The sequence below is a fragment of the Centruroides sculpturatus genome, unplaced genomic scaffold (assembly GCF_000671375.1).
Source record: "Centruroides sculpturatus isolate CEXI.00-Female unplaced genomic scaffold, Cexi_2.0 scaffold1034, whole genome shotgun sequence".
In the NCBI taxonomy this organism is placed as follows: Eukaryota; Metazoa; Arthropoda; class Arachnida; order Scorpiones; family Buthidae; genus Centruroides; species Centruroides sculpturatus.
In genome coordinates this window covers 180,649-198,903 of record NW_019385172.1, presented here as the reverse complement: position 1 = coordinate 198,903, position 18,255 = coordinate 180,649, and the positions used below count along the sequence as shown (strand labels likewise).

Genomic DNA, 18,255 nt, shown 5'->3' with positions numbered 1-18,255 from the left:
AAGGAAAAGTCTCCACCTCAAGTAAAGGAAGAAGAGAAGAAAGAATTGAAAGTAAAAGAAAAAGAAATTGCTGTGATTGAAGAAAAGAAAGAGAAGAAAATAGATGAAGTCACCCCACCTGAATCCAAAGTAAAGAAAGAAGTGAAGGAACCAGTGAAGGAAAAGTCTCCACCTCAAGTAAAAGAAGAAGAAAAGAAAGCTTTGAAAGTAAAAGAAAAAGAAATTGCTGTGATCGAAGAAAAGAAAAAAGATGAAATCGCCCCACCTGAACCCAAACTAAAGAAAGAAGTGAAAGAAAAGTCTCCACCTCGAGTAAAACAAGAGAAGATAGAATTGAAAGTAAAAGAAAAAGAAATTGCTGTGGTCGAAGAAAAGAAAGATGTGAAGAAAATAGATGAAGTCACCCCAACTGAATCCAAAGTAAAGAAAGAATTGAAAGAAGCAGTAAAGGAAAAGTCTCCAACTGAAGTAAAGGAAGCAGAGAAGAAAGAATTGAAAGTAAAAGAAAAAGAAATTGCTGTGATTGAAGATCAGAAAGAAAAGAAAAAAGAGGAAATCGTACCACCTGAAGCCAAAGTAAAAAAAGAAGTGAAGGAACCAGTGAAGGAAAAGTCTCCATCTCCAGTAAAAGAAGAAGAAAAGAAAGCTTTGAAAGTAAAAGAAAAAGAAATTGCTGTGATCGAAGAAAAGAAAAAAGATGAAATTGCCCCACCTGAACCCAAACTAAAGAAAGAAGTGAAAGAAAAGTCCCCACCTCGAGTAAAAGAAGAGGAGAAGAAAGAATTGAAAGTAAAAGAAAAAGAAATCGCTGTGATTGAAGAAAAGAAAGAGGTGAAGAAAATAGGTGAAATCGCCCCACCTGAATCCAAAGTAAAGAAAGAAGCGAAGGAACCAGTGAAGGAAAAGTCTCCATCTCAAGTAAAAGAAGAAGAGAAGAAAGAATTAAAAGTAAAAGAAAAAGAAATTGCTTTGATCAAAGATCAGAAAGAAAAGAAAAAAGATGAAATCATGCCACCTGAAGCCAAAGTAAAGAAAGAAGTGAAGGAACCAGTGAAGGAAAAGTCTCCACCTCAAGTAAAGGAAGAAGAGAAGAAAGAATTGAAAGTAAAAGAAAAGGAAATTGCTGTGATTGAAGATCAGAAAGAAAAGAAAAAAGAGGAAATCAAGCCACCTGAAGCCAAAGTAAAGAAAGAAGTGAAGGAACCAGTGAAGGAAAAGTCTCCACCTCAAGTAAAGGAAGAAGAGAAAAAAGAATTGAAAGTAAAAGAAAAAGAAATTGCTGTGATAGAAGAAAAGAAACACGAGGAGAAAAAAGATGAAATCAAACCATCTGATGCCAGACTAAAGAAAGAAGTGAAGGAACNGAAGAAACAAAAGATATTAGTAAAAAAGAAACACCAAAAGAATGCTTTGCTGAAAGTTCTGAAGCAGAAATGTCAGCTTCTGAAGAATGCATAGAAATAAAAACTTCTATTTATGAAAAGAAAGAAGCTAACATAGACAGTATTGCAGATATAGGAATGAAGGCAACACAAAGTAAAGAATCAGAAAAATTTTATTTTGAAGAAACTGAAACAATTAAAAAACAAGAAATTAAAGAGCATATTGCAAAAAGCTTTGAGACTGAAATGTCTGCATTAGAGAAATGCAATGAAGAAGAGTCTTTATTACTTAAAACAAGAGATGTGTGTTTGGAAAGAGAAGCATATAAACTTGATGAAAACTTTAACAAACAAGAATATGTTGCAGAGGCTTCTATAGAAGAAATGAAAACTGATGAAAAACATTTAAAAAATATAGCTCCACTTGAAGAGAAGCAAATTTCTTTAGTTCAAGAAACTGTTTCAGAAAAAATTTCAGAAGCTTCTATAAAGTCCTTGATAACAGAAGACAAAGATGAGGCAGAAAATATAAAGGTTGAAAGTTCTACTGAGAGAGAAAAAGAAAAAGTATTGAATGGAACTAAAATGGAAGATGATAAATTGCAGGAAATTAAACTATTTTCAGATGTTCCAAAACCTCCACGTCGAAAATCTAAAGCCGAAAAGAAACAAATAGAGAAAGGAGAACAAGCCTCTTGGCAATCTTCTGAAAGTCTAGCAGTAAGTGAAACTAGTGCAGAAATATCAATAGCTGAAAGTGAAGAATCAATCAATTTTTTTGATTATATGAAATCATTTTCTTCCTCTGAAAAAATAGATTCAGCAAATAAATCTGAAACTGCTTCAACTGTTGCACCTATTCCACCTCGCAGAAAATCGAGAACTCTAGAAAGAAAACCAAGAAAGTCCGAAGATGACATTTTAACCCAGCAGAGCAAAAGTGTAGAAACACTACCAACTGAAGAAGGAGAATTTAATTATTTTCAATATCTAAAAACAGCTGATAGCGGTGAAAATAAAATGCCAATTCGTCCAAGAAGGAAATCAAAATCTGAAAAAGATGAAACATCATCACAAATTTCATGTGAAGATATATCATCTGAACTTGACTTTAATATTCAACATGTACCTCCTCAAAGAAAGATAAAATCTCATGAAAAAATTGATATGGAAAGTAAAGAACAAGCATCTGTATCTAGCATAGGCATTCCTGCTGAAACAAAGTTAAGTAAAATTTCAGATGCAACTGAACCAATGGAAGTAGAAGAAATAGAAGATTCTCCAACATTTATTCAAAAGGAGGAAACTGTTCAAAAGCCTCAAAAACCACAACGTACTTCAAAATTAAAGTTAAAAGAGAAAAAGTTTGAAAGTTTAGAATCAGTGACAGAAAGTACAGCAGAAAAAGATGAAATAAAATTAGAAGATATTTCTTTCATAAAACATGAGGATATACAAGCTGAAAATTTGGGAAAAATGGGTATTGAAACACTAACAGAAACAACTTCCTTAGAAACTGAAGAACAAAAAGATTATAAACAAGAAGTAATAATTAAGAAAGAACATGGTCAACATGAAATATCAGAAAAACCAGAAATAACAGATACTACTATGCAGATGAACTATAAAAAAGAGAATTTAGATGATGTTCCTGTTGTACCAAAACGAAAGAAAGGTATAGATAAAGATGTGCAAGGATTAATTCCACAAAAGACAAAACTACAAAAAGAAGAAAAGGAAGAGAAGTTTATTACTGAACAAAATCAAGTCATTTCATCTAAAACTACAGAAAAAATGGATGTAGAACCATCAAAACAATTATCCCCTCAAATACAAGAAGTACAGAGGAACGAAATGGAAATAGTTTTTCCCAAAATCACAGAAAAAACAGAATCTACAATACAAAAAAAAGAACATTTTCCCCAACTAAAAGAAGAAACTGGGAAAGAACAAATATGTATAGAAAAGAAAAAATCATCTCGCCAAGGAGAGCAAAAAGAAACAGCAATAAATTTAATTGAAGGTGCAGACACAGATGCAGAGAAATATCAAATAAAAGATGAAATAAAAGAAAGAGAGGAAAAAGAAGGAACAAGATCAGATAAGTTAAAAGATGATGATGAAAAGAAAACTGAAATGAAAGAAACAGACATTTTTCTACCACAACCTAAAATAAGAAGAAAGGATGTAAAAGAATTTATCAAAGAGCAATCTTCAACTCAGATACAGGAAGAAAATAAACAAGAATTGAGAGTAAAAGAAAAGGAAATTGCTGTAATTGAAGAAAAGAAAGAAGAGAAAAAAGATGAAATCAAGCCACCTGAAGCCAAAGTAAAGAAAGAAGTGAAGGAACCAGTGAAGGAAAAGTCTCCACCTCAAGTAAAGGAAGAAGAGAAGAAAGAATTGGAAGTAAAAGAAAAAGAAATTGCTGTGATAGAAGAAAAGAAACACGAGAAGAAAAAAGATGAAATCAAACCATCTGATGCCAGACTAAAGAAAGAAGTGAAGGAACCAGTCAAGGAAAAGTCTCCACCTCAAGTAAAGAAAGAAGAGAAGAAAGAATTGAAAGTAAAAGAAAAAGAAATTGCTGTGATAGAAGAAAAGAAACACGAGGAGAAAAAAGATGAAATCAAACCATCTGATGTCAGACTAAAGAAAGAAGTGAAGGAAAAGTCTCCAACAGAAGTAAAGGAAGCAGAGAAGAAAGAATTGAAAATAAAAGAAAAAGAAATTGCCATGATCGAAGAACAGAAAGAAAAGAAAAAAGATGAAATCAAGCCACCTGATGCCAAACTAAAGAAAGAAGTGAAGGAACCAGCAAAGGAAAAGTCTCCACCTCAAATAAGAGAAGAGGATAAAAAAGAATTGAAAGTAAAAGAAAAAGAAATTGCTGTGATTGAAGATCAGAAAGAAAAGAAAAAAGATGAAATCAAGCCACCTGAAACCAAAGTAAAGAAAGAAGTGAAGGAACCAGTGAAGGAAAAGTCTCCACCTCAAGTAAAGGAAGAAGAGAAGAAAGAATTGAAAGTAAAAGAAAAAGAAATTGCTGTGATTGAAGATCAGAAAGAAAAGAAAAAAGAGGAAATCAAGCCACCTGAAACCAAAGTAAAGAAAGAAGTGAAGGAACCAGTGAAGGAAAAGTCTCCACCTCAAGTAAAGGAAGAAGAGAAGAAAGAATTGAAAGTAAAAGAAAAAGAAATTGCTGTGATTGAAGATCAGAAAGAAAAGAAAAAAGAGGAAATTGTACCACCTGAAGTCAAAGTAAAGAAAGAAGTGAAGGAACCAGTGAAGGAAAAGTCTCCACCTCAAGTAAAAGAAGAAGAAAAGAAAGCTTTGAAAGTAAAAGAAAAAGAAATTGCTGTTATTGAAGAAAAGAAAGAGGCAAAGAAAAAAGAAGAAATCAAGTTGCTTGAGACCAAAGTAAGAAAGGAAAGTCAAGAAGAAGTGAAAGAAATTTTTCTACCTGAGGTAAAAGAAGAAAAACAGAAAGAGAAGAAAAAATTGAAGATGAAAGATAAAGAAATTTCTCCACCACAACAGAGTGAAGAAAAGATGAATAAGGATGTCTCTCATGCTACTGTCAGGAAAAGAAAAGAAATCAAGCAATCAGTAAGCGAGAAATCAGTAGTTGAGACAGAGGAGAGAGAGGAAGATGCTAAGACAAAAGCAAAACTTATATCGTCTTCTGAATCAAAAGAAATCTTAAATAAAGATTCAGTCAAAGATCAAAAAGTGTCAAGAAGGAGAAGAAAAAGCTCTGTCAAAGAAAAACAAATAGAACATAAAATAAAAGAGGAAGGAAAGATTTCAGATGACACTACTTTAATTTCAACTGAAGTAATTAAAATAAAACCTAGAGACCCTGATGAAATGTATATTAAAGTCAGTGAAAAAGATACTTCTATTTCTTATAAGGAGAAGATTTCTTATAGAAAGCCAATTGATTCAGAATTAGCAATACATTCCATTAAAACAAGAAAGGAAAAGTCATTTGAAAAAAGTGATAGCATGAAATCTCTTGAAAAAATATCTCCAAGTGTTTCTTTTACATCTTTAAGTAGCTTAAGAAGGGAAATGTCATCATCTTTAACTTCTTTGCGTGGTTCTGCAGAATATATTTCCTCAAGAAGTCCGAGTAAAACTAGACAATCATTTTATCAAGAGATCATTCCATCTGGCCTTCCACCTCGTCCAAAGCCTAGAAGAAAAATAAGGGAGTCAGTGACCGAAGTAACTCACATGGAATCTTCTCCAATATATTGTAGAAGTCATTCTGATCATTTCTATTCTGACACGAAAGATTCAGATTATTATACAGCACTGAATCAAAAATTATACATGAGAAGTAACCAAGAAATGAAAAGAAAACAGATTTCATCATTATCTCCAGAAAGAATGGTAATCTCTCCAGAATCTTCATACTTACATGGTATTGATAAAAGATTTCCTACACGAAAAAGTTATGACAGTTATCATGTTCCACATTCACCTTCCTTAAAAATGAAGGAATCCTATTTTAGTGCTGGTAAAAGAGAACATGCATTACCTTTTGTCTCTTCCATGCTGCCAGATTCTAAAAGAATTGAGATGCATGAAAAAACATTTAAAGCTTATAGAACTCCATCTTTGGAAGATATTTGTTTATATTCATTCAGATCACAATCGCCTTCAAAAGTTTCAGCAAGTTCACAGAGAGAGTTGGACTATGTTGACTCAACAGCCCCGAAAACTAGTAATGAATTAACAAGATCAATTTCATTAAGGAATTTGATAAAACCTGAATCAAGACCTATATCTCCTATTATGGTCAAAAAAGCTACTCCTCAGAAAGAAGATTATTTGACTGTATCTGAAAGAAGAGCTGAGATTAGAAGAAGAAGAAAACAACAAACTCAATTGAAATTATGGAGTTCCTTACAGGATATTTCATTGGCTAGTGGAGACGTCACTTTCAACAGATTAAGAAGAGAAGAGCCTTGTTTCATGCGATCAACATCTGTTAGAGATATAACAATGGAAGATGAGAGGTATATATCTGCATTCCGAAAACTACAAGATATAATTACTGAGCCTCCATCACCACCGCCTAGGTTATTAAAAGAAATGAGAAAAGAAATAGGAATTAAAACACAATATAGATCTCTTCGAGAATTAAATACTGAAAGTATTCCAGTACCTCCACCCAGGATAATGAGGCACATCAATTATAAATACATTCCACAGAAATACTCAATAAGAGATATAGATAATACAGAAGGATCATATTATCGTATTAAAACAAGTATTCTTCAAGATTCTATTAGAACATCAAGAGAAACTCTTAGGCAAAGTTCAGAGGCAAAAACAATTTACAAAATTATTTCTAGTAGGGAACAAAGTAGAGAACAAGGTATTTCTGAAGATATTTCAAAAACGCATAGAGGATTTCAAGTTCACTCGTATTCCATTAAAGATATTAATAAAAAAGGTTCTCTATATCTACCAGCTACTCAACAGATTTCAAGCTATAAAAAGGATAGAAGTTCTTCCCCAATTCCACCTTTAACAGAACGTAGCAGAGAAAGAAGTAGAAACTGGAAGAATCAAACAATTAATCAATATTCTCCAAAATTAAAGGGAGAAATGTATACTTCTTTAAGTAAAAGAGATAGAAGTATATCACCAATAGAAAGATTAAGGAAAATTAGCAATATGGATGATGATAGAGAAAAATTTATGGAGACAAGTCGATCATCTCCAGATTTTAGTATTGAAAAAGTTTTAAGGAGTAGATATGTTTCTCCAATGACAAAAAGAGTTAGTCGTAGCATATCTCCTTTAACAAGGTTAAAAGAAATTTGCAATAAAGATGATGTAAATAGAAAATCTGAAGAAGTAAAACAGACTTCATCTTATTTTAATGAAAGTGTTACTGTGAGACGCAGATATGTATCACCTGTAACAAGAGGAAAATCTAGGAGAAGTATTTCTCCAATAACAAAGCTAAAAGAAATATGTAATTCTGAAACTATAATAGAAGATGGGGAAATAAGCAGATCTTCACCAGATAGTTTGGAAATTAGAGACAGATACACTTCTCCTTACAAGACAAGAGATACTAGAAAAAGTATTTCACCAGTGAGAAGAGTAAGAAAAATTAATTCTGAGCAAAAACTTGATCAAATCCAAAGATCATCATCTCCAATATTATCAGAAAGAAATATAAGATTTAAACCTATTTTACCAGACATTGCATTAGCTAGTAGACAGTCTCGAACAAGAACAAGATGTCATCCTATGTCATCTGATAAGAAAACTACAAAGGTCAGTATGTAGTTCAATGATAGCAAATTTAAATTACTAAATATCTAAAGTTAAATTTTATTGGGTTATGGTTAACCAAAAGATAGTCCAATGGCTTTAGACATTTTGTACTCTTTATAGATTTGGACTTGACTTTAGTTATTTGAATAGTAAAATTAAATTTTAACATATGGGTAAGTTACTACAGCAATTTATAATAGTATACTTGTTATATCCATAGAATCGGGCAGATCTATATAGGGACTAATAGGGCTTAAGCCCTGGGCCCCCAAGTGTCAAGGGCCCACAAAAATTGAATTATCATCATAAATTTTTAATACTTTTTCATTAACAATGAGCACTTATCGTCATTCAACACCATATCATAAATAAATATATGTAGGCTGTTTTTTTCAAGCTCTGATGGTCCATAAAAGAAGACAAGTGTAAATAACAAAATGAATTTATTACCAAAAGTTAGGTACAAACATGGTTACTTTTCGACATAATCACTGTGAAGATTGAGGCATTTATCATATCTGTGGATGAGCTTTTCCATCCCTTTGTCATAGAATGTTGCCACCAATAACTTGAGGTGGGCCCTAATGTGTTTTTGAAGATCGTCATTAGTCTCGAACCTCTGCCCTCCTAGCCACTTCTCCTGTTCATGAAAGAGGTGGAAGTCGCTCGGCACTAAATTGGGGCTATACACTGGGTGTTTAAAGGTGGTGAAGAAGACTTCCACCCAGCTTAAAACTTTTTAATGTGTGAAGACTTCCACCTTTTTCCTTAACTGAAAATGTGGCTAGCAGGGCAGAGGTTTGAAACTCATGAACTAATTCTTTGAATCTTTGAAACAACGTTGTTAAGGCCATCTCAATTCACTGGCGGCAACATTCTATGACAAAGGGATGGAAAAAATTTATTTACACTTGTCTTTGTTTTATGGACCATCAGAGCTTGAAAAAAAAGCCCTCATATTTCAACTCTGATTTGTTATTAAAAATAAAGTTTAAACTCCAATTTAAAGATTTTTAATCTAACAAAAAATGGGGCCCCATTGGACTTCAATAAGCCCTAGGCCACAAAAAATCTAGGTCTGCCCCTGCATAGAATGAACAATCACTTCAAGTGATATTTATAGATTCCAAAACTTTATTAACTATACAGGTTGTATATCACAGGAACATGTTTTCATATATGGCCATAATCAGTGTATGATCAATGAGACACAAAGAACAAAGAGGAAAGGGTATGGGGTCACTTGACTTGGTTAAGGGGCAAGTTGATCTGGACTGTTGCCTAATGATGGTCTACATACAACAATTCTCCCACACTTAAGAAAATGTTGTTTACAATTTATTGATTTGAAGGTTTAGGCATTGGATTGGTTTGCATATTCTCATTGATCATCAAGATTTCAATTCATTTGAGTTTTCCTGGATTCACTTTAAGTTCTTTTTCCTTTGCTGGGGCTGTTTGGAGGCTGTTGTCATTGTCTCCTCTGGGTTGGATATTTCCATTCAATCTCCTATCAGAGCTAACTGTATATACATAGATGTAAACTAGTACTAGCTAGAAATGAAGCTCTATTTTCACTGGTTACTGTATCATTGCATCTGTCAATTTTATTTTTGCTGAGGTCATATTCTATCTGGATAGGGTTTGTGTATTTTTCAATTTCACATGGGCACAGTTGATCATAATGCCTTTTTACTATGTAGTCATTGTTGAGTTCAATTAAATAATGGACACAATCTCCCATGTGATAAAATTTGTAGAATTTTGGCTGTATATTTCCATGGAGAGCTTGTGCCTAAGGTTAAAGCAAATCTAATGTTCTTATTCTACAGCCAGATTTTCTGCTGGGCTTTTCCCATTAGCTATGGGAATTGTTCAATATTAGAAGAGAAGTTTATAAAGATGTAATGTTCGATTTTCATGCTTCATGCATTTGAGATGTGTTTTTAAGGAGAAGCAAGATATTTCAACCAGGCCATTTGTGGCTGGTGTCCTGCTGCAATTAAGCTTTGGTGGATTCCATTTGAACAAAATTTTTTTCAAATTGCAGCTCAATAATGATTTATGAATGGGGTCCTTCATAATCAATGTGGATACATTGCCAATTTTTGTAGGAGTTTCCCATTTGTATAGCCTATTGGGGCCTTTGTTGGGTTTTTCTTGATGTCACAGCACTTTTTATCTTTTAACCGTGTTCTCAATATCAGAGTCAATATTACACCAGTAACAGTAATTTCAGGCTAAGGCCTTCATTTGGACAATTCCTATGTATGGAGTGTAGCTCTTGAAGGACAGCTGCCTGTAAATTTTTGGATGATTACACATTGTCCTTGAAAGAGAATACCATGAAAGAGAATATGTATAGATATTTCTGGAATATATACGGTATATATGGAAAATGAACTTACATTAACCCTGCACACTTTTTCAACAGTTAAAATGTTTAATAACTAAAATGCAAATATTTTCAGTTATGTTTGGCGGCCAGTGTCAGCTGTGTACAGATCTGTATTGCAAGCCAAACATTTTTTAAATTCTGAAATGTTTTTAAACATATTTACAACACAAGCTCAAAAAGGACAGTATATTCAGAACTAAACTTTCCCTTATTTAACTTAACACCCAAAAATATTTTGACAATTAAAAACAAATTAACAAAAATCGAAACGGTAGCTCAATAATTTTCTTATTAAATCATTTATATACTACCACTGAAATGATTTTTATGGCCTGGAAATCTTTCATAGCTAATTCATCAAATGGTGGTATATGAACAATTTAATAAGAAAATTACTGAGTTGCTGTTTAAATTTTTTATTGTGCGAGAATTTCAAAAATTGTAGACCTATAAATTCCATCTCTCTCTGTCCTTCCTTAATATTGAGAACGGACTTAGATAAATGAAAGCCAGGACCAGATATGGAACAATTAGGGGCAGGAGGCCCTGATTAACTATACAAACCAGAAGTCACATTATTTCAATTCAAAAAACTTCCCAAAAGGAGTTAGATAGATGACTGGCATGACTATTGCTAACAGGAAAAGTATGATGTATAGGGGCAAAACTACTGCTAATTTGAGGTGGAGAGCATATATTTTAAATTAAATAAATTAAAAAAATACGATTAAAAATTGCAGCCCAGCATTGTGATGATGTCACAATAAATAATTGCTCATTAAAGATATAGGGTTCTGTGATAGGAAATTGGAATTTGTGTGTTCAATAGATTTTCAATGTTTCATGATATAATCAAAGTTGGAAGGGAAATGTGCATATCTTAGCATTCTTGTAGCTGTCAAAACAGGTAACTTTTTGTCAGGATGTAATATTGTCATCATGATGTTATTATCTACTATGAGAGTAAATTTCCTTTCATAAATATAATCAAAAAGTTTCTTACATGTCCAGTAAACAACAGTAGCCTCTTTATCCATCTGGCTGTAGTTTTATTCACCAAAAAGAAATCTGGAAGTAAATGCTATAGGCCATATTGTTCCATTCAGCATCTGGTGTGACAGTACTCCAGAAAGTCCAAATTGACTAGCATCTGTTGCTAATATTACTGATAGTTAGGGGTAAATTCTCTGGGCTTGCTTAGCATGTGCTGCATGCTTAAGAGAAAGTTTTGACTGTCAATATATTTTTTATATGAGAACAAATATGCCAATAATAATTTATTCTAATGTGTAAACTCTTTTATCATTTGTGTTTCCTTTTACACTGGCAGCTAGCAGTGAGCCATTTTAAGTCAGTGTGATGCTTGCGGGAACTCAATCACTTACTGTGTGGAGGTTTTCTTTGGCAAACAAGTGTGCACACATGGTGCCATTTGGAGCATTTAACATAGCCAGATTGTATCGAAAGCTTGCAGTACCCAGTCAGCAAACATATATATACAGATCTACATACATACAAATAGGGATTAAGCCCTGGGCCCCCAAAAATTGAATTATATTGAATTTTTAATAATTTTTCATTATAATATATTTCGTGTGTAGATATAATGGGCTTTATAATAGTGAATACTTTTTTATTCATACCAAATAATGTTTCTGCCTATTGTTTAGTGCTAGAGATAAGCCTATTATTCTTATTATAACTTTCAGCATGCCCAAAAATTTTGGTCAAATTCACCCCTGCTAGTAGTTTAGGGTTGAATGGAATTAGTATCCTATCACTGGTGATCTCAGATTTTGGACTAATGAATGCTGCTTTCTCCACTACTGTCCAATGGAATTGGGAGTTTTTCTTTAGACATTGATGGATGTTAAATTTTTGATATATTCTTCATGAATCTGGAATAATTATTAACAAGCCCTAAGAATTGATGTAATTCTTCCATATTTCTCAGGTGAAGAATATCCTGGGCAGCTTTTATTTTGTTGGAGATTTTTGAAGTCCTTTTACACTAATTATGTCTTAAGTATTTCACTTTTTTTTCAAAAAATTTACACTTACTTAGATTTACATGTAAATCATTTTGCTGTTAGCTTGTATAAAGACAGTCAGTACATTGTTTTTGTTTTCCCTTGGATTATGATGTCATCAAAATAAGCAATCACTCCTTCAAGATTTTGAGCGATAAACTTCTGAAACTTATTTGGCGTGGATTTAATTCCAAAAAGTAATTGTTTTGCTAGATAGGTTGTTGAGATATGTTGAGATCATTTGTACTTTTGCACTGTCATCATCAACTGATAAATTAACATAAACTTTGTGGATGTCTAACATGCAAAAATTAAATCCACTCTGTAATTTATTGAAAATATCTTCAATGCACGAAATTGGGTGGTGTAAATTATATAATTGCTTGTTGGCTGTGATCTTGTAGTCAGCACAGATCTGTACTGACCCATTAGGTTTTGGGATTATGACCATTGGTGTTTCCCACTCTGAATAATCTATTTTTGATGAGTTTTTGATGATACCCTTATTTTCTAATTTATGTAATTCCTTATCAACTTCTTTCAATGTGTAAGGAACTTGATGTGGTATCAAGAATATGCGTTTAGCATCATCCTTCAATTTTAGTTAGCATATAAATTGATACATATGTATTTGACCAACTTTGGGGGTGAATACATCTGAATACTGTTCAATGACTTTTGAATTGGATGTTTCTACCTTTATTAACAAAATGGTTTTGATCTTAGTTGTCTGGCTGAGTCCATTAATGTCAATCTTTAAACTTTGAATCCAGTCTCTTCTTTCTGTTTTGGAAGGGAATGACATATGAATCCTCTATACCAGTGTTTTTCAACCTTTTTCTCATCGTGGACTGATAAAGTTATGAATAATTTTATATGGACCAAATAATTATTTGACTATGAATTATACTTGTTTATTAAGCTTAAATATGCTTATCTATAGTTACCATACATAACAATGTACTGTAGTAACTCTAGATTATTATTTAAATGTTGTTAAGGAATGTGAATTTTGTACTGTGTTCTTCTCAATTGTCAGGGGGCATAAAATCTTCCCATGTTTTATTTGCCGTGTTCCACCATGTTCAATAGCACAGAAGACTTGTGCTGTTCTGCTGTTCTTTTGTATTTGTTCCTTTAATTAAACAGTTTTTAGTTAAAGTAATGCATCATTATATATAAATATATTTCTTCACTTTTAACAAATGTCACCCATAATCACTACACCACGGTCAGTAGGGTGAAATATTTTCTGTGGACTGGCACTGGTCTGTGGACCATCAGTTGAAAAATACTGCTCTATACTGTAGTTAGCAACATATTTAGTTTTACTTTTGTTACTCCTAGGAGTTTGAAAATTTCACCAGTGCATTTTCAAAAGGTCACTCCATTTTTATTATGACTGCATTTAGTCATAAATGATTGAGTTCATTGATGAGGAAGAAATTGTACTCTTTTGGTGTTAGATTTATTTACTTGATGAATTAAATACATGCAAGTTTTAAAATGTCATCCTCAAGTGAAAGAAAGAATAAGTAAAATTTGAAAATTACAGACAGATTATTATAATTCCAGTTTTAGCAAAGATTATTGAAAAAAATTTTTATACAAGACTCAGCAATTATGTTAGTAAAAATAAAGTAATTCATAATCAATACAGTTATAAAAAGAATACTACTGATGCTTTGTTACATTTCAAGCAATTAGTTACTATGGAACATGACAAATCTCATTCAGTAGTATCAGTATTTGTTAATCTCTCTAAAGCTTTTGATAGTGTCAATTTAATAGTTCTAAGATATAAAATGGGATAATGAATTGCAAGTGGGTAAGAGAAGACTTTAAATTTGATGTTTCTCATAACCAACTTGGCTAAAATTGCCAAAAGAGACATACCTGTGGAGACATCCTGTCTTTGCAAAAAATATTGACCACTAAACTGGAAATAATTATGCGCAGTTATTAGGATGAGAGCATCCTGAATGTCAAGCACCTGTTGAATTATGTAAAATTTTTAGTAAAAAGGTATTAGCAAGCATCATCACATCAAAGTGTGGTACAGATAGAAATAATGAAGTAACATCAATTTTGTAAAATTGATATGTTTCTGTTGAGATCGTTCCTACCATTTTGATAATTCTTGGTTTAGATTCCAATGTTGAGGAGATGACTAAAGTAGAAAAAATGGTGACTAGGGTCTTTTCCAATAAATTTGCAGGATGGGTTTATTTGTTGGTAACAAGTGAAGAGGCCACCCAGGTTTGTCTGTTTTAATCTTAAAAACAGGTGCCAACGAGCCACATTTGTAGGATCCTCCTACAAATGTGTTCTGGACTACAAGTTCTCTAATCATATTTTATATATCAAGAATACTCTCTGTATTTCTATTAAATTTAAATTAAAACTTTATCGCACATGTTCAAATTCTAACACATTTAGGTTAAAAAAAATGTTCTTATGTTTGCTTAATGTAAAGAGTTTTTTAAAAGTTATTATTCACATTTTATATATTCTTTCTTTGCTTCAGGATGACATTTTAAAATGTCGAAAGTACTTGTATTTAATTCATCAAGTAAATAAATCTAATGCCAAAAGACAGTAAAATTTCTTAGTTACACTATATTTGACATCATATGTGAGTATATAATTTTTACAATCATTGAGTTCATTGACACTGATAATGGTGACATGGCTGCCAGTATCACATCAAAACAGACTTTTGTTCCATTATTGTAAATTTATGCAAGCGTTTTGTAGATTACTCTGTAGAACAAGGTCTGCAGGGCTACACCAAAAAAAAACAATGGACAAGTCGGCTCAACAAATATTTGGTTTTTAATTAATTTCCGTTAGGTACAAACGCGATATTTACATAGGGCGTGAACTATTGACAAAGTTTTGTTATATCCAAGTGGTACAATCAAACACTACATATGTTTACACCTTTCCTCTCTTTCCTTCCCCGACTTTGGGGGGCTCATGACAAGTGATAAAGCGGGACAACGAATGGCACATAACAAATAAAAAATATAAACTAAGTTACTCATGACAATCTTACGCCATGTATAAACATTTGAAGGAAAAAACTAATCTGTTTGAATGAATCCTCTGCCAATCATTTTTCTCTTGAACAAGTTGTATTTCACTGCCACACTGTCCTTATTTAGATGATAAATGGATTTTTTTTCTATCTCGTCTTCTTTCCGTTCTCGGACCTCTCATGCTCGGTGCCTCGATCTCATACATGTGACCAGAACACCACAGTTCAGAACAAGCAGAAACAAAAGGTCCACTCCACGTGGGTCATGACCTTTTATATCCTACTAAACACATATCCTCCTCACATGACCTCTATTGGCCAATCTGGCTGCCAACATATGGTGAATTGGGGAAAGGTGGCACCACGAACAAAAACAAAAGGGGTGATGGAAAAACCAAAACAAACAAAAAAAAATAGTTGCAAAGTACTACAGTTTTATTGTCACTTCCTGTTATGTTAACAAATGTGTCCTGAATGCTATTTGTATCAAAGTCAGTTAAATGTTTATGAACAGTATTGTGGATGTTATGGTTTCTGTTAATTGTTGATGTTGGTTTGATTAAAGATAATATGCATACCTTTCCAGTATGGTCTTTTTTTATAACATTGGTTTCATTTCAATCTTTGACTATAGTTGCTCTTCCCACAATATAAGTATAGTTCTAAGTTCCCTGAGGTTAAGTAGATTTTTGTTACAACCTTCTGTTCTGTACCTGTTTGAATTTAAGGATGGTGTTTAAGACTGTGAGTATCATTTCATTTGATGAATATTTTTGGTGATTTTGTGAACAAGATGATTACTTTTATACACTTTGTCATTTTCAATTTTAGAAGCTTGTATGGCTAATGCAATGTGGTGATTCTTGTAGCGATGTGTGATGGGTTCTGCGAACAGACCGACACAAAATAAAAGAAACGAATTAAATAAAATAAAATCCGGTTCCCTTTTATTATCGCCAGAAAGAATCGAAGCAGGTTCTTTATGGATCCCAACTTCTCGAGTACAAACACTCGTACAGGCTTACCGTCTATTACAACAAAGATATCACGTGCTATACGTGACCCGACAATCAAGCGCGTGTAGATCTAAAACTAGAACTTAACCTACTTATAACTATCGAAAGAAAGATTAGATAGGAGAGAAGATAGAACAAGACAGAAATACCCGGGTTTCCTTTCCTAACGTACGTATAATACTGGGGTGAGATACCACTCTTTGTTTTCGTCGTGACTCCTTTGGTCGTCAGCGTCCTTTCTTTTCCTTGCACCACGTGTCCCTTCTTGACTCTCCGTAACACACTCACTTCACGCACTCTCACGCTGCTCGAGGACGATCCTTTCTACCACCTTGCCTTCTCTCGTCCTGGTACAAGAATGAGTTCCCTTTCCTTCCTGCAAGACCCCCTGGGTCTTCCTCCTATTGTTCACCGGGCTTTTCTTCGAAATGGTAATCCCACCCCAAGGGTAAGCGGATTAGAAGGGAAAATTTAGAAAATAATCAAGATAAAGAACAAAAGAGTTTCTAAGACTAACTTATATTACATAGAAAACTATAAATTATATGGCCGATGGCCACAGCAATTTCTAGTGTCTGTTCAAAGGTGAGGTTATATTGTTGTAGAATTTTTTCATGGATATTGGAATCACATAATCTGGGTATCACTTGCATTCTTAAGAATAAATGTATAACAAATTTTATACAATTGGCACTGTTACAACTAGACTTGAAATCTACAATTTTTGAGCATTGTTTTAAGGAAGTTGTGTAACTTGAAATATACTCACCATCATGGTATAATCTAAACAAAAATTTGTGTTGTTCTGTTAGGATGTTTCATATAGGTGTTAGATGATTTCTAGTAGTTTCATTAATTTAGCAAAATAATTCATTTAAGTTCATCTAGAAGGTATATTCATGGCAGTTGGATTAATAAGTAGCTTATAATGTTTCAGTTTGAGGCAATTGATTAAGATCATTACTTTAGCTTCTTCAGTAATGGCATCCATTCTGGTTAGTCCATTGATTATGAAAAGTTGTCCAGTCATTGGGAATAGTTTTCAAAAATTTCAGAAGTTTCATTGTAAATTTCAAACATTAGGGCTTGTATTTAAAGGACTCACTTAATTGATAGATCTAGTTTCATCTCCACCAACTGGGTCTGCAGTTTCTCAATGGATATATTTGGAATTAAAATCAATTCTGCAAGTTCACTCATTTTTATGCTTGTTGCCAAATTGTTATATCCTTAGAATGAATGATCATCTCAATTAATATTTGTAGAGTCCAAAACTTTATTAATTATACAGGTTGTATATCATGAGAACATGTTTTCATATATGATCACAGTCAGCAGGTGGTCAAGGAGGAGACTCAAAGGACAAAGGGGAGAGGGTACAGAGTTACCTAACCAGGTCAATGGGCAAGTCGATCTGGATTGCTTCCTGGTGGTGGTCTACATGCATAATATGAAATTGTTGAATCACTATTACTATTATACTGCATACTTTCCCTCTGTTATACTGTATATAACAGAAGGAAAGTATGGCAATTAGTCAAAAAATGATCCCCGAAGATTTTTACATTTTTGGACTTAGGATCTTGAAATGTCAATAAATGCAAAAGAATTCAGTAGTTTTTTCTTTATATAAGAATGTGTGTGTGTATGTGTGTGTGGCATAATGTTGCTCATCCTCTTTGAAGCTTAATAACTCCTGTGTTTTTTGTAGAAAATTTCTAAAATTTTGTGGAGAGGTTTGTTTATTAGGAGAATTGGTGCTATTAAATTTTGGTGGTTAAAGGTCAAGGGGATGGGGAGATAAAGAGGGCTCGTGTCGTATCTGGAGCAGGGTTGGACTTAATGATAATTTTACTGGTTATTAGCATTTAGAATTTCTTGTAAACTCATCCCTACCCTTAAAATTAAGCTTATTGCAATTTTATAATAATTAAAAATATAAAAAATTTTTAATAATAAAATATTATAACATATGGTCCACACATGCAATTTTAAATGTTGTTGGAAAAGTTAAGCAACACTGCTGGATTTTCATATATCTGTTCTCTCCTCGAAAAAGGGCTCTTCTAAACATTCCATTTTCATT

At 32.9% G+C, this 18,255-nt stretch overlaps 1 protein-coding gene across 3 annotated transcripts in view; it reads left to right on the top strand.

The window, feature by feature from the left end:
* LOC111635722 (titin-like) overlaps nt 1-18,255 on the top strand; it is a 159,325-nt gene that overhangs the window by 106,299 nt on the left and 34,771 nt on the right. For all 3 annotated transcript variants that reach the window (XM_023380781.1, XM_023380780.1, XM_023380782.1), the window contains one exon: nt 1,378-7,685. In XM_023380781.1, the coding sequence (XP_023236549.1) occupies nt 1,378-7,685 (6,308 nt within the window). The remainder of the gene's footprint in view (nt 1-1,377; nt 7,686-18,255) is intronic.